General features: G+C 40.6%; 1 protein-coding gene across 1 annotated transcript in view; it reads left to right on the top strand.

Moving 5' to 3' along the window:
- Trio (trio Rho guanine nucleotide exchange factor) overlaps positions 1 to 15,590 on the top strand; it is a 289,249-nt gene that overhangs the window by 132,294 nt on the left and 141,365 nt on the right. The window contains exons 11-13 of the mRNA XM_090332122.1: positions 6,735 to 6,926; positions 12,145 to 12,314; positions 13,390 to 13,564. Coding sequence (XP_090188248.1) covers positions 6,735 to 6,926; positions 12,145 to 12,314; positions 13,390 to 13,564 — 537 coding nt within the window. The remainder of the gene's footprint in view (positions 1 to 6,734; positions 6,927 to 12,144; positions 12,315 to 13,389; positions 13,565 to 15,590) is intronic.

Below are 15,590 nucleotides of genomic sequence, written 5' to 3'. Positions count from 1 at the left end.
TGACTTACTTTACCTTTTTGAATCCACCCACACTGAAAAAAACTCTTGAAACTTTTGGTCAGCAGCTAGCCTGCCATTAGTGATTTTAGTTTTACAACAGTGAGATAAATCTGACCTTTTCTCACTTCTGTGACATGCGTGTTTGTTAGGTGATAGTGTTGAGTTTGTCTCTCTACTACTGTCTTTCCCTTCCTGGATAGGTGGTTATCTTTGGGAATTTACAAGCCTTTTAAGTGGCCATGTCAATTCTATGGGCCTTTCTGTTTGCACTGTAGAAATACAGACCCCCCCCTTTTTTTTCCCCCACTACAGTTTGATAGTAATAGAATACCTTGGATATGTCTATACAGGACTTTGCTTTGCTTCTTAGCATTAAAAAAGCAAATGGAGTAGGTATGTTTGAGAATTGTAATGCTTGTTTTCTACCTTCCATGTCCTAAAATCAAGAAAACCATTTTTCATGTTCTGAATACAGCTCTGAACCTCTAATGAAAATCAGGCACTAGCAGCTAAGGATTATAGGAAGTGAAAAAATCTGCATTATATCTACTCCTGTTTGCCCAAGTCCTACTAATTGTGTAAGTTAAATCTTTCTCCACAAAAAGAGGAACTGGTTTGGGTGACACCCTGCCCCTTACATTATCTCCTTTAATCTTCAAGAAAAAAAAGGAGCAGAATGGTTCAAAGACTGATTTTTAAGTGCTAAAGTAGTAAGTCAGGTTTTCTCACCATACTTACAGAGAGCTCTGGGCCTGTACTTAGCAAGCACCCTGAGGCAGCTGGTTCAGCCTGCTCATGTAACTTTCATCATGTGTGCATGTTCTGCCCTTGGTAATCCTTCATGTAACTTTGAGATTAGCTCCTCTGTGTGGTCTTATGTAACCACAGTTGGCCAGTTGCCACTTTCGTCTTAATGGAAGTATAAACAAGCACCACTGGAGGACAGGCTGGGTGACAGTGTGAACCTGTGAGCAATTTGCTGTTATGCTCTGTGCTATGTGCTAGGCTACTACTGATTTGTCTGTAGACAGAAAGCTTCAATAAAAGCCTGGCCTCAATCCCTAACCTCCTGCAAATCTTCTTTTGTTTCCTCAAATCCTAGTTGAATCTACCTAGGACTGAGAATCTATATCCACACAGGGATAGGACAGTAGTGAGCAGAAGGAAAAAGTTCACATTCTTTCTCTGGATGACACGCTCCTCACCTGACATCTCTGGGAAGGCCTTGGTTTTGGAAGAGTCCCAGCTATAGTGACTGACATAGGCAATTTATTTCACCTCTCTGTGCCTCAGTCTCCTCATGGAACAAGTGGGGGTTATGGTCTCATGTTACAAGGCTATTGTGAGCCTCAGAGCAACCATTCAAAAGCCAGTATTTAGGTTTGGAATGCTTTAGTATCAGCACATGGAAATCACTGTTTTTCCATTGCCTTAAGATTCAGGAAGGCCTTGTTTCTAGTAAGGCCTGGCTGGCCAGGTTGTCAAGGGTGCCAGTTCTGGTGCAGCCCGCCAGCACCTGGTACTGTGCTGAGGGGGCCCTTGACCCTTTGTGCAGTCTCATGCTCATCAAGTGGACTCCTGTGATAAATTATTGCAGTATAGGGTCCCAGATTATTCAAAAATATACTTGTTCCTTTAGCACATTACTTTTTCAATGTGAGTTTCTACCTACTAAAATGAAGGAAATACCTCAGAAATTAGGTAATGCTTTACTAACAGAAAACACTGTCAATTGTCAAACACAAAACATAAATGACTTCAAAGCTGTAGTGTTGATTAAGAAGAAAACAGGATTCAGCTCTTCTGTGAAGAGAAGAATTTGCAGTATACTGATTACAGTATTCTTACATTTTACATACCGCACACTGTACTACTAGCTCTGTTTGGCACTGTGCCCTCATATGCCCGCTCAGATGCAGACCTTGGCTCTGAAGTCACACTATAAGGCAGTTAGGTTCTCCACCATCCTGGAACAATGGAGTAGTCTCTGAAAGAGAATCTGGTAGGTAGGTAAAGTGCTTGTAGAACCAAACAGCTAATGCACACAGTTTTGTCACTAGGAGGACTGTGGTTAAGGTTAGAGATTATAACAGGTGTTTGGAGCTCCAGAGGGGGAAAGACAATTTGGATGAGATAATCTCTGGAAAGCTGTCAGGAATTTCAGAAATTAAACCACAGGTGAAAACTGGTTTGTGTATCTGTCTCTCATATAGCTTACTCACTCTTAACACGTACACATACATATATTAATGGACTTTGTTTCAGGATACCTTCAGATTTTGAGATTTCCTATACCCTTTATCTAGCTTTTCCATTAATACCTTTAGTATGGTATGTTTGCTTTAATTAATAAACCAATATATTATTATTAATTAGTATCTAAATTGAGGTTTCCTTAATTTTTCTCTTACTGTACTGATATTTTAAGGTCCCTTTGAGCATATGTTCCACATTGCATTTAGTGTCAGTTTTTCTGATCTTTCACTTGGCTCTCAGAGTATCTTTGATTACTTTTCATCGTTACTAATCCTCATCATCATTGCTGATATTCTAACCCATAGTATACCAACAAATAAAACCACATCATGGAGGATGTACTCTCATATTGCCTAGTTTAATACTGCCATAATTCTGTAAAGTGAGTTCATTGTCACAGCTAAAGCTGTGAGGAGAAACCTGCCAGGGGCAAGAGCCTTTAGTGGCAGGCTGATTTGCAACTCTTCTTGGATTCTTCCCTCTTGTCAGAGTGTAGAAGTTTGATAAAGTTGTTGATCTTTGGCTGGGAGTGTGGCCTAGTGGTAGAGTATTTGCCTAGCATGGATAAAGCCATGGGTTTGATTCCTCAGTACCACATACACAGAAAAAAAGCTGAAAGTGGTGCTGTGGCTCAAATGGTAAAACGCTAGCTTTGAGAAAGGTCAGGGACAGTGCACAGGCCCTGAGTTTAAGCCCCAGGGATGGCAAAAAAGAAAAGTCGTTGAACTTCAGGTTCTGATTCTACCATGCCTTCAGTCAGTGTTCGTTCTGCCACAGTCATCATCCTTTATTGTTGCCACACTGTCTAGGTCAGGAGCCTAGAGTTGCTTAGTATCAGATAGCTATGGCTTCACTATGGAGCAGTGTGAAAGAACTTTGGCTTAACACAGCTTTTGCTGCAACAAAGCTCTTTTGAAGTGCACAGTTTTTCTTTTCATGAATGAATTATAACTTGGCTTCTCACTGTGTCCTGTTAAGTGTATACAAAACCCTTTAACTATGCTTTTAGGTTTCATGTTAAGACTGAGAACTGACTGTGCTTTCCTAAAAAAATTATTTGGTTGCAAAGAATATGTAAAGGGAATGCTTATTTTCCAAGCTAGCCATAAATAGTAAATAATTAATTTCTAAAGTGTTCTAAAAGACCCAACATTAAAAATAATTCACTACAATCCTAAATTTAAATGACATTCTTAAGAGATTTTGGAAAAGTCTCCTACAGATGATTTTTGGGGGTTGACAGGGAGGAAAAAATAGCAGTGAAGTTTGTCTCACAACAGTATGTACAGAGGGCTTGGCTTGCTTTTAAGTGCTAACAACACATTGGGGGAATGATAACCACAGGCTTTGTCAGACATTGCTTTTGAATTCTACTTCCACTGTCCACCATAGACTTGTACCAAAACTACAGTTCAACAGTCTTTATCTGTAGTACAGGCTGTGGTTAGAAGATACACTAACCAGTAATATGGCATGCTATGGGATATGGATGATAAAGAGACTGAGTTTCACACACAAATATACATTCATGCCTGTTTGTTCTAGTTCTAACCTACTTCCAGTGCCAAGTATTGGCTCAGGCTTTTTCCTTTTCAGTATTTATAACTTTGCTAAATGGAGGGTTTTAGCTTCATTATCCTTAACATATTAACTGAGTTGATTGATGCTCTTGGATGTAATGAATCTTTCAATTTGAGACCACTCCTTCCCAAAATGAAGTTGCTGTGACTTGGATGTTATTTCCTAAAGGTTTATGTGTTAGAAACTTGGTCCTTCTGAGACAATGTTGGAAGGTGAGACTTTAAGTCACATAGCTTCATGTGAGGTCCCTAAGTCATCTGGGGGCATGTTTACTTAAGTTGTTGAAAAATCCATCTCCTGACTTAGTGTTTCAATATGGGACTTTCTTCCACATGTGCTCCTAGTACTGCAATGTCATCTGCTATTAAGCCCCAGTCAGAGGCCACAGAAATTAGCCTTCTTGATTTTGAACTTTTCAATCTCCAGAGCCATTAGCTAAATGATTATTTAGCTAATTTATTATTTTTTTAAAATTGGATTTTATTGTTAGGATAAGGTTACAGTTACATTCATCAGGTGGTAGGTACATTATTTCTCAAAACTTAATATCCCTTCTCATGTTTTTGTTCCCCTTCCTACCCCCCCAGTCATCTTGTTTTCCCCCTTCCCTTCCCTATTTCAAATAAATAAACAAATGTGTATACAGTATACCAGTATACAAATTCAGATACAATAACCTCATGAGATTAACCATAAGTGAAAAAAAAAAGAAAAAAAAGAGAGAAAGGAATAACTTTACATAGTACATTAAGAATAGCAATCACAAAGATAAACCTCTTGTTTCATTAACCTAGAGTTAACTTTGTTTAGTTTCATACTATATGACTTTAGGTACACAGCTTTTGAGCTATTGTGGTGCTGTTAGGAGAATGCTAATTGTGTACTAATTATTACAAATGAGGGAAACCATAGAGCCTGTGCTCCTTTGGGACTGGCTTACTTAATATGATTTTTTTTCATATATTTTTATTGTAATTAATAGAAGGGTTACATTATATTCGCCAGATAGAAGGTGCATTAATTCACATACATTGATACCCTTTCTCATGTCTTAGTCAATCCTTTTTATACAGTCTGCCTCAGATATTTTGTTAGTGTGTAGTGAAAAACAAACTAAAGGGGCTGGGAGCATAACCTAGTGGTAGAGTGCTTGCCTAGCATTCACAAAGCCTTAGGTTTGATTCTTTGGTACCACATACATAGAAAAGGCCGGAAGCCATGCTGTGGCTCGAGGGGCAGAGTGCTAGCCCTGAGCAAAAAGTGTCCAAGGCCCTGAGTTCAAGGCCCAGCACTAGCAAAAAGCAAAACAAAATAAAAAATAAACCAGACTAAAACAGAAAATGGATATTAAATAATGTTTTCCTAATAGCAAATAGCTGAAAGTGTGGAGGCATTTTGGAATTGGGGTGCAGGCAGAGGTGAAAGAGTTCAGGTGAGGAAACTAGGAAAACACTGCAGTGCCTTCAGTGAAGCATTAAAGCCTCAGTGAATCAGCTACCGGTACTACTCTACTTCAGCTACTCTGAAGACAGGAAACTACCCAGGATGGAAATGGAGATTCTATTGGAAATTGAACAAAAGGCCACCCTTGTTGCATGAGAGAGAGTACTGGCTGTCTTGTGTCCATATTCTTAAGACTTTACAGAAGGCTAAAAATAATAATGGACTTGTGTTGACTGAGTAACCACTTACTAAGAAGATGAACCCAAATCCTAATCATCAAGTGTTTACAGTTTGAAAATAAAATATTCCTCATATGTTGAAAATATTCCTCATATGTTGAAACTTGCTCCCTAGCTAGTAGCATTATTTTGAGAGGTGCCGAAGGCTTTGAGAGGTGAGGCCTTCCTTTTGGAGGAAGTGTTAGGAGGTGTGGGAATATCTTTAGGGGCTAGATCTTGCCCAGGCTTCTTCTCTGCTGCTTTCTGTCCATTATGAGGTGAGTAGAGTCTGTCACCCTATATGGAAACCCTGCCCACACTTTGGGCCACCTCCTACCTTCTTGGATAAAACACCCTGCTGAACTGTGGAGTTAGATACTGGAGGAATAGGATGAAGAATTCAACTTGTTTCTCATGGGGAACCACAGGCTGACCTTCCTGAAAAGCCTTAATTTTGCTGCTACTGCCCAGAAGTCTTCTAGCTGTTGTTACATCCCCCCTCCTTATCACTGATGCCCCTCGAAGATAGTTTCTAGTACTGGTCTCAAAATTATCACATCTGCCAATGTGAGGAATCTACACGCAGTCTCAGATTGAGACTGGAATTGGAATAGAGTAAACATCAGAGTATTTTACATTTACTAAATTTCCTTTCAGCTCTTGAAAACTACTTCATACCCATTATAATGATTATTTCCTTCTCAAAAATGTTTGCCCTTAGCAGACAAAAGGGTAAGTATGGAATTAACTAACTAAAACCATGTAGGGGGAGGGGAAACCATTTATTTCCCCATTGTATTTTCTTCAACTTGTATTTTGTGAATCAACAGTAAGGCAGCATATTATACTAAATGACACGGAAATAGAATTCTCTATTCTCATAAAGTAGAGAAGCAGACAGTTATAGTTATTGGTTGTTTTCCTGTTTCTACTTTTGTTAAATATCTGGAATTTTTTTTTGTAGTTATAGAACAACTCCTTTGCCACAAATACCCCATGGCTGCATGCAAGGATTTTGTCATGAGGTCCAAAGATTAATAAGAGTATAAAATAGTATTGGGAAAAGCTGCTAATACAGGTGCAGAGAAGTACTAAAATTATCTGTCATAGATATTTTCTGACCAACTTAAGTAAATGGCCAGAAATATTACTTGACTTTGTATTGCTGTCTGTTAAGGGTCCTTGCTTGTCTGATTTGCTACTTATTCACTCTTTTTCGGATATTCTCTTATACAGAATACATACACCAATGCAGATAAATTGCTAGAAGCAGCAGAACAGCTGGCTCAAACTGGGGAATGTGACCCAGAAGAGATTTATCAGGCTGCCCATCAGCTTGAAGACCGGATACAAGATTTTGTTCGGCGAGTAGAACAACGAAAGATTCTACTGGACATGTCCGTGTCCTTTCACACCCACGTTAAAGAGGTAAGATAGAAGGAGGCAAAAATGTAATTTTCACCTAACGATGTCTGAAATTGTAGAAGAAGCCTAAATTGGTTTGTATGTAATAGACAGAAGGTAGCAAGTCTTAAATGCATCTGTGCAGGCAGGGAATGAGCTGGGTTATGGTGCACTTCCTTATCTCAAGATGCATCTTTGCCATTACAGTCTCTGCTTGCCTCTTCACAATCCAAACCATTGGTCTTGTTCTGTCTTCTCTTCTAAAGTCCTTCCTCAGTGCGTTATCTTGGTATCAGCAAAACTAACACCTGTGAGGCTAACTGTATTCCCTTCTCTTTCCTAGCTGCTGTTCACTTCCTCGACAGTGCTACATACACATGGCATAGCACTGGTCACATGATCTTAGGATGGGATGTTATCTTTGTCTCCCATGAATGTTAGAGTGTTTGATTCTCTTTTTCTTGTCTGAGAAGAGAGTGTGTTTATAATAGCAGAGTAGTACTGACCAGCCTAGCACACCTTACTGTCAGAAAGCTGTATCGTAAGTCTGTATTACAGATCGGAATGGTATGATAGAAACACCACTTACATCCATAAATGGAGGATGTAAGTCTTGGAAGTAGGAAGTGGAACACAAAGCAAAGTGAGACCTGGTCATGGTCCTCAAGGAACTTGAAATCTAAAACCTCCCAAGTGTGTGATATGCACATTCTGCTAATCATTTTGGTATCTTCTTATGTATATATAGTTTGCTTGTATGAAATTTTTAGACAAGTGAGTAAAATATATGACTAAACAATGAAAAGGCTCACTGAAAGGAAAGGGAGTCAGATAACAAGGGAAAAACAAAAGTAAAATTATAACCAGAATTGGTGAGAAAAAATACTACAAACAATACTTAACCACACTGGCTTTACAGTACCTTTATTAAAAAATAATAATAAGAGAAAGGAAACAGGTACAGATGTAGTAGCTTCTGTGTGGTAGCTTCTTGCAGTAAATGAGCACTTTCACACCTCTGTTTATCTTACTGGATGTTTATAAACTGGCCGTGGAGGCTGATGAAGATGAGGACCCTAGTTAATAAATAGGAACTACAGGGATTTTACCATGGTCATAGGTGAGACTAAGGACCTCCCCTCCTGCTGATTTACTGGGTCCTCCTTACATGTTTTATCCCTAGACGAAAATCAACTTGTGGCCCAAAGTAATTGTGTATCAGCTGCTGGTTCATTCAAGAGTGGGGGAAGGGGGGAAGCAATCACAGCTACAACTATTTTTAAGTTTCAGAGCTCAGCTACAACTATTTTTAAGTTTCAGAGCTCTGATACTATCATGTACTTACTTCCTCAGCTGGATTCTCAGTATCTTCTGTCCTCCAAGAGTTCTTCTAGGAGCTCTACCTGACCTTTGTACTGTCCCCGTCTTTCACTCTCCCTGTCTTTCTATCCCCAGTTAGTATGAAAAAGAGTCTCTTCTTGAGGCTAGATTATTTTTGTGTCTTTCTCAACTGCAGAGCTTCAGGGTTCATAAATACCTGTATGGATGGAGCTGAGGTAAGGAATGTTCCTGGATCAAAGACAGCCAATGGGAGTGTCATATCTTTATTTCAGAGGTTTTCTACATAGAACCCCACGTTATTGTAACTTTTATCCTGGCATGCAAATCCCCTGGATGGCTTAGTGCTCATGGCTGAGTCAGCCATATCTCTTAAAGTCCTCGAGGTGGCAGTATTGTCTAAACCAACAACCTTCACTAGCTTAGTTTAGAGTGTTGAAAACCTTTACAGAAGTGTATTTTTTTCACCTTCAGGAAATTTGTAATTAAGAATTTCATAGATATTCTAGAGATTTTTTTTTTTTGCCAGTCCTGGGCTTGAACTCAGGGCCGGGCACACTGTCTTTGGACTTTCTCACTGCTAGAACTCTGCCACTTGAGTCTCAGCACCACTTCTGGCTTTTTTCTATGTATGTGGTACCAAGGAATGGAACATGGGTCTCTGGCATGCTAGGCAAGCACTCTACCACTAGGCCAAACTCCCGGCCCCTAGGGAATATTTTTATTACTTATTCACGGCCATTTTAGACACGATGCCTACCAGTTTTAAAGCTTACAGATATATTTCATTTGCATTGTGTTACATTATTATATATGTTCTTCAATGACAATGCAAAATCTTTTCTTTGTGAGTATTTTCTCCAGATTGTCTGGTTCCTGAAACTAAACAAACAATTCAAAAGGGGCAAAGGAAAGGACTTCCAGGCATTTGGCATCATGAGCCTTATACAGCATTTTTTTTTTCTTTCTGTTGCAGTCCCATGATTCTGTTGTCTCCTGTTCAGTTTTAGTTCTTACTTTTTCACTGACATGCCAAGTGGGTGAACACATTCCACCAGGGAAACATGTCCAGGACATTAGACAGGATATATTGTTTCTTGTCTTCCTTTTCTTTTTTAAAACTACCAGGTGGAAGGGCAAAAGTTTGACCCCCATATATTCCAGACACTTCCTGTGGAAATCAGAAGGAAATACTGTCTGTAGATTCTGACAGACTCTTGTAATGCCTTTTCCTCATACTTTTTTTTTTTTGGAGTAAAAAGATTTAAAACCAGGCACAGTGGCTCATGCCTGTAATCCTAGCTACTTAGGAGACTGAGATCTGAGGATCATGGTTCAAAGCCCACTGGCCACTAAAGTCCGTGAGACTCTTACCACCAGTTAACCACCAGAAAACGGGAAATGGGGTTGTGGCTTTAGGGGTAGGGTCATAACCTTGAGCTTAAGAGCTCAGGGACAGCTCCCAGGCCCAGAGTTCAAGCCCTATTACCCACAAAAATAAAATAAAAGATTTAATGTGGTATAACGTTACATTTACCAGACTAAGTGACATATTTTGAATAGCTAAGGAATGAAAAGAGTATTTTTATACTGATTTTTCTGAGAACAAAAGTAGTAAAGGTGGCTGTCTTTAACTTATTTATTTATTACATGCGTTTCCTCTCATTTAATCTTCCAAGTTACTCTTTGAAGTAGGTATTGTTGTTATACCAATATCTGTCTGTCTATCTAGTACCAGTTAGGGCCTGGACACTGTATCTGAGCTTCTTTTGGCTCAGGGTTAAGGCTCTACCACTTGAGCCACAACTCTACTTCCAGCTTTTTGGGTAGTTTAGTGGAAATAGGAGTCTCACAAATTTTCCTGCCCAGGCTGGCTGCAGATGTGCCCATTTTATAGATGAGAAAACCAAGACATAGATCTAGGAAAGTAGTATACCAAAGGTTATACCCTTAAAATGTTACGTGGGGATTCCAACTCAAGCATCTGGCTTTATAATATGTATTTTTCTTATGAGCAATGTTTTATCAGCTATCATTTGTGTAAGAAGAATGACTTATCCTATTGCGGTAGCATCATATAGAAACCTGCCTACACATTGTGCTTGGACTAGTTCAAAGATCTGTTATGTTTTTTTTTCCCCAGTCTTCTCTTTACCTATATAAAAGTGAGATTGATTACAATGTAACCAACCCTAAAAGATACTTTTGCTAGAGCTTGTTAGAGAAAAGGAATATTGGGGCCCTCTTCACCCATATAGGCACCCTGCCCCACTTGCCTTACAGGCTGGGTCCTGCAGTTGGATGCATAGCAAATTGAGAGAGCCACCAAAGGTTGAGGCAGAGATGCCTGAGGTTCTACAGGGTATCTGGGCACTACACCAGGAAAGACAATCAGTGTCAGGGACAGGGTTAGTGCCCTGGCTGACCTGATGCATGGGCAAGGACTGATGAAGTAGCAGTTCCTAGAACAGCTTCAGAGAAGCCCATAGAAGATGAAGTTCAGATTTTTAGAGATAGGAGTAAAATAAATATTTTCTTTCTTTTCAAAAGAATAAATGCAGATACAAAGGGGTACACTTTTTATAAATAAATGTTAGTTTTGAGAGTGTGGAAGAGCTGCAGTGTCTATATGCTCTGGATTTTACTTAATGGGACCAGACTCCTATATATGGTCAGTCACCTGCTACCACTCTGCATGGAAGGCAGGCTGTCATCTTAAGTGACACGTTTCTTTTGTTAGATTTGACTATAAAATATCACAGGCTTGTTTTGGTAAGGTATCTCACTGCTCAGAACAGCTAAATTGGTACTAGCTTATCAGTGTTTCCTTGAGCAAATCTCTATTCAGTTAGTTTGGTTTTTGTCCTTATCATTTCAGTACTTAATGTGTTGAGAGCATTATTTACAAAGGGTCTTCCTGCCTCTTCCTCTTTCATTTGCTACTTTTAGTTACTTCTTCTGTAAGGGAGGCAGTGGATTCAGTAGATGCCCTCTGATTCATGCAATGTGATCTCTGAGGAAACTGGAAAGTGTTGGTCCATATGCAGAGCATGTTATCAAGCAATCAGGGCCTGTTTGGTCTGATCAGTTGCCCTTTTGATTCCAAGAATGGTGCCCCAGAGATCAGAAGGAGTGATGGTCTTCCAGGAAGTGGGTTGTGCTCTGATTCCTAGTTCCCAGCAAGCCTGAAGTAGTTCTTATTGCTTTTACTCCAAGTTGGTATATCCAAGTCCCTGGTGACATGTTTAATGATGGTGGCAAAGGAGATGTGCCTTTGTTGTGCGTTGTATGTTTTCCCATGAAAGAATAAACTGGAACAAGACTGGCCCTGCAGACCTGGGCTGAGTGCAGTTACCTCAGGGGCACTGTGTCCTCGCTTTTCTGAATATAGTTGTGAATAAATTTCATCACACTGTGCTACCATCTCTTTTGAGAGTTGTAAACTTTGTGCCTCTGAGTGGTGGTTAATAATTAATAATGGAATGTAATAACTCTGCTAAGAATAAGACTCTTCATCTGCTAAGGCAGAGGGCATGTCAGTGAATGTTCCTGTTTTCTAAGGGAGTGTTTATATTTCAATTTGCACTCCAGCTTGAGCCTTAGAAGAAGGGGAGAGTAGCTTCCCTTTCCTTTCCTTTTTCTCTTTTGTGATAGTCCCTTCCGCCTTTGCCTGTTTATTTTTTCTCCACACAGTAGTGGCATACTGCTTTTTTTGTGCATGTGTTCCCCTGGCCCGCCAGACTGTTTGTGGTGCTTCCTCCTCCTCCCTTCGCTTCCTCCTTTCCTCCCTCCCTCCCTTCCTTCCTTCCTTCCTTCCTTTCCTCCCTCCCTCTTTCTGGGAGTAACTTCCCATGTGAGTGCCCAGTCTGTATTGCCTGCTCACTGTGCCCCTGTCCATCTGCAGCTGTGGACATGGCTGGAGGAGCTACAGAAGGAGCTGCTGGACGATGTGTATGCCGAGTCAGTGGAGGCTGTGCAGGATCTCATCAAGCGTTTTGGGCAGCAGCAACAGACCACGTTGCAGGTGACTGTCAATGTGATCAAGGAAGGGGAAGACCTCATCCAGCAGCTAAGGTGAGCCTATCTCCTAGCCAGGTACACAGGGATTCTCAATTCCTACCTGGGTTCCTCTCCTCCTATACACTTTTGAGCAAGTAGCTCTAATTTTCTCTGTCCGGTTAGATGACACTTGTGAATTCGAAGGAAAGCAGCAGCTTTCTTTGTTTTCTCTCCCTCCTTCCTTCATTGTTCTTAATTCCATAATTTTTCTCATTACAACATTGACCCAGTAAGCCTCAAAATTTATTTGTAAATATGTCCTCTTAACATCTAGTAATAACTGAAATTTCTTAGTAAGATAATAAATCCAAACCTCCTAGGAGGTCCTCAGGCACTCAGGGACTGCCTATCTCATGCATGGCAGCACATATCTTTCTCTGTTGTTATGTTCTGCAGTGCTTGGGATCAAACCCAGGGCTTCTCACATGCTAGGCAAGTGCTCAGCCTCTTACCTATGTCTATAGCACCAACACATCCTAAACATGGGAGAGGCAGGACACTAGCCTTCAGTGTACCACAAGACAGGAACCAATGCCAGATTTGGTTTTTGTATCCTTTGGAAGCAAATTCAAATATTCCTTTTATTGATTTATGGGGACTACATACTAATATGGTACCTTCTATATTACTCAAGATGACTGATAGAATCGTTGGCTGATAGCCTTATAGTGGATTGTCTTAGTCTTTAAAAAGTTAGTAAAGGTTTCATTGAATACATTAAAGAGCAACCTCTCAAGAGGTATAATTCTGTCACTATTCTAGTTACCAGCTATTTGCTCTTCTTAAAGGAGAAAGTGCTAAAACTTCACCAGAATAACTTTCCATTGTTATTAGACTGCTTTTGACAGTGACTCAAAGACATTCCATTGAGTCACAGATACTTTACAGCACGTTCTCAGGTTTGGCAGAACAGCTGAGAGGAAGGAGAGTGATGTTATTTTACAGAAGGAAGCCTCTTCCATTTTCTGAGACCAATCCAGCTTCCTGCCAGCTTCTTCCTCTGAAGATTTTAGTTGCCCCATTTAATGTCTAACAATGTGACTTTCTTATCCAACTCCTTTTTGTATCCTTAAAAATCCTGCCCTTACAGGGACTCTGCCATCTCCAGCAACAAGACCCCCCACAATAGTTCCATCAATCACATTGAGACGGTGCTGCAGCAGCTGGACGAGGCCCAGTCACAGATGGAGGAGCTCTTCCAAGAACGCAAAATCAAACTTGAACTTTTTTTGCAGCTACGCATATTTGAAAGGGATGCCATTGAGGTAAGTGTCAAATACCCTTGTCTTCCTATTTGGTAGGAGACACAGAACCCCCTGTCTCCCTTCCCCTTCTTCTGCCCTGTCCCATGCCTCTGTCTACAGCATTTGTGCAATGAGGAGAGCAGAGGCAGAGGAACATCACAAAGGCACTGAAGTCTGCCTTGTTCTCAACCCCTGGGGCCCAGAATGAGGCCGTGGCGGCTGAGAACTAGGCAGACTTCAATGCCTTTGTAATGCTCCTTCTGCCTCTGCCCTCATTCTGGGGTGGGGGATTGCATAGAGCTAGATGAGAAGAGCAGGGAGATGTGTAAAAATTGAAGCAGAGGCAGCATTGAAGGGGGATTTGCAGATAATACCTATAGAAACAAGGACATTTCCTAGCCTAGGTGCATGTAAGACTTGATCAGATGGCTGCCCAGTACTCGCCTTCCCTGAAGCAGACAGTAACCAAGGCCACCCACCACACTTCTCTGTCTTCCCTCTCTGGGTTTCTTCTTTCTCTCTTCCTCCTTCTTCCCCTCATCATCCCCCCACCAACCTCTTGTTTTCTACCCATCTTTGTCTTCTCCCTCCAAGGAAAGTGACTTTAATTGTCATTTTAGGGGATAGGAAATTTAATTTTCTTTTTACAAAGCTGCCCTGAGATTTTGATCATTTAAGTGGACCTTCATACCTTTATATGTGAATAAGAACAGTACATACTCCTTTTAACTCTTTAACAAAAGGGGTAGTTTTGAGTTCTGTTCTGAGGAAGATCTTTTCTTTCAGACATGATGTGCATATAGAAGTAATGGTAGGTAAACAAAACTAAACTCTCTGAAACATGATGGAATTCAAACTCCCTTAACCTGAGCAAAGTCAGGATTCTGGTTACACAGCTAGTACCGAAGCTGACCCCATAATTAATCAGTTCCCTATTGGCTATGTAGATGTGGCCTGTACTTGTGCAAGAATCTGAACAAAGCATAAAGATTTGAAGAGCTTCTCAGGATTTATTACTTGTTCTGAGTTAAAACACAGCACTGGTGCTGGGGAATGAGAACATTCAGGCAGATCAGGCACTGAGGAGCCACCAGAGGCTTAGGTGTGGGGCATGGCCTTGCACATTCCACCCCCACTCATTTGGGTTCCCTTGACTTTAAGGAGGACCCCTTGCCTGTAATGTGTCTTCTGAACCTTCTATCCTATTTGTAGGCCCTGCACTAGGTTAAATAAGGGACTCTTTTTTCTCTACCTTTGATTAGCTGTTTTTCTGAGCTTCATCACTGTTTTTCTCAATTTTGAAGAGCTTTTGTCAAAGAAAGACTTTTTTTGGTTGTTCGTGGGGCTTGAACTCTGGGCCTGGGCTCAGAACTCTGTGCTGTTCCCGAGCTCTTTAGCTCAAGGCTAGCACTCTACCACTTAAGCCATAGTACCACTTATATTTTTCTGTTGCTTAATTGGAGAGGAGTCTCATGGACTTTTGTGCCTGGGCTGGCTTTGAACCATTATCCTCAAGTCTCAGCCTCCTGAGTAGCTAGGATTACAGGCATGAGCCACTATCACCCAGCTTAAGAAAGACCTTCTTGACTCAATAAGAAAGGAGTTTAACCCTAACTAACCACAGTGACTGGTCATCCAGCTCAAGTTTTATCAGTCTTGATCCTCAGATCCACTTGAAGCTACACAGTAAGGTCCTATGTGACGTAGGGTCTCCCTGGCATTCCAGATGGTCTACCTTGTGAACAGACCTGTACCTCTCTAGCTTCAATGGACTTACTTTTTTTTGAAACTTAGCTGCTTTTGAAATGTTTTCAGTTAAGGAACATGAACACAAGAATTTATAAGTAGTTGAACTGTTTTTTCTAGGATATTTTGATATTCAGAAGTAAAATTTACTTCATTTATATCAGTGCTTCTTGAAAGAACAAACTTTCATTTTATCTCCATTTTTATTGAGTCTGATCAGTAAACACAATGAAGACACGGAATCTGTAGTGTCCTTTGTGGACCATAGAAAGTTATCAGTGTAGGCAGATAGCCTCAGGCA

This window comes from Megascapheus bottae, chromosome 4 (genome assembly GCF_031878675.1).
Source record: "Megascapheus bottae isolate mThoBot1 chromosome 4, mThoBot2.hap1, whole genome shotgun sequence".
In the NCBI taxonomy this organism is placed as follows: Eukaryota; Metazoa; Chordata; class Mammalia; order Rodentia; family Geomyidae; genus Megascapheus; species Megascapheus bottae.
The sequence above is the reverse complement of the archived record's forward strand: the minus strand, read 5'-3'. Positions and strand labels throughout refer to the sequence as shown.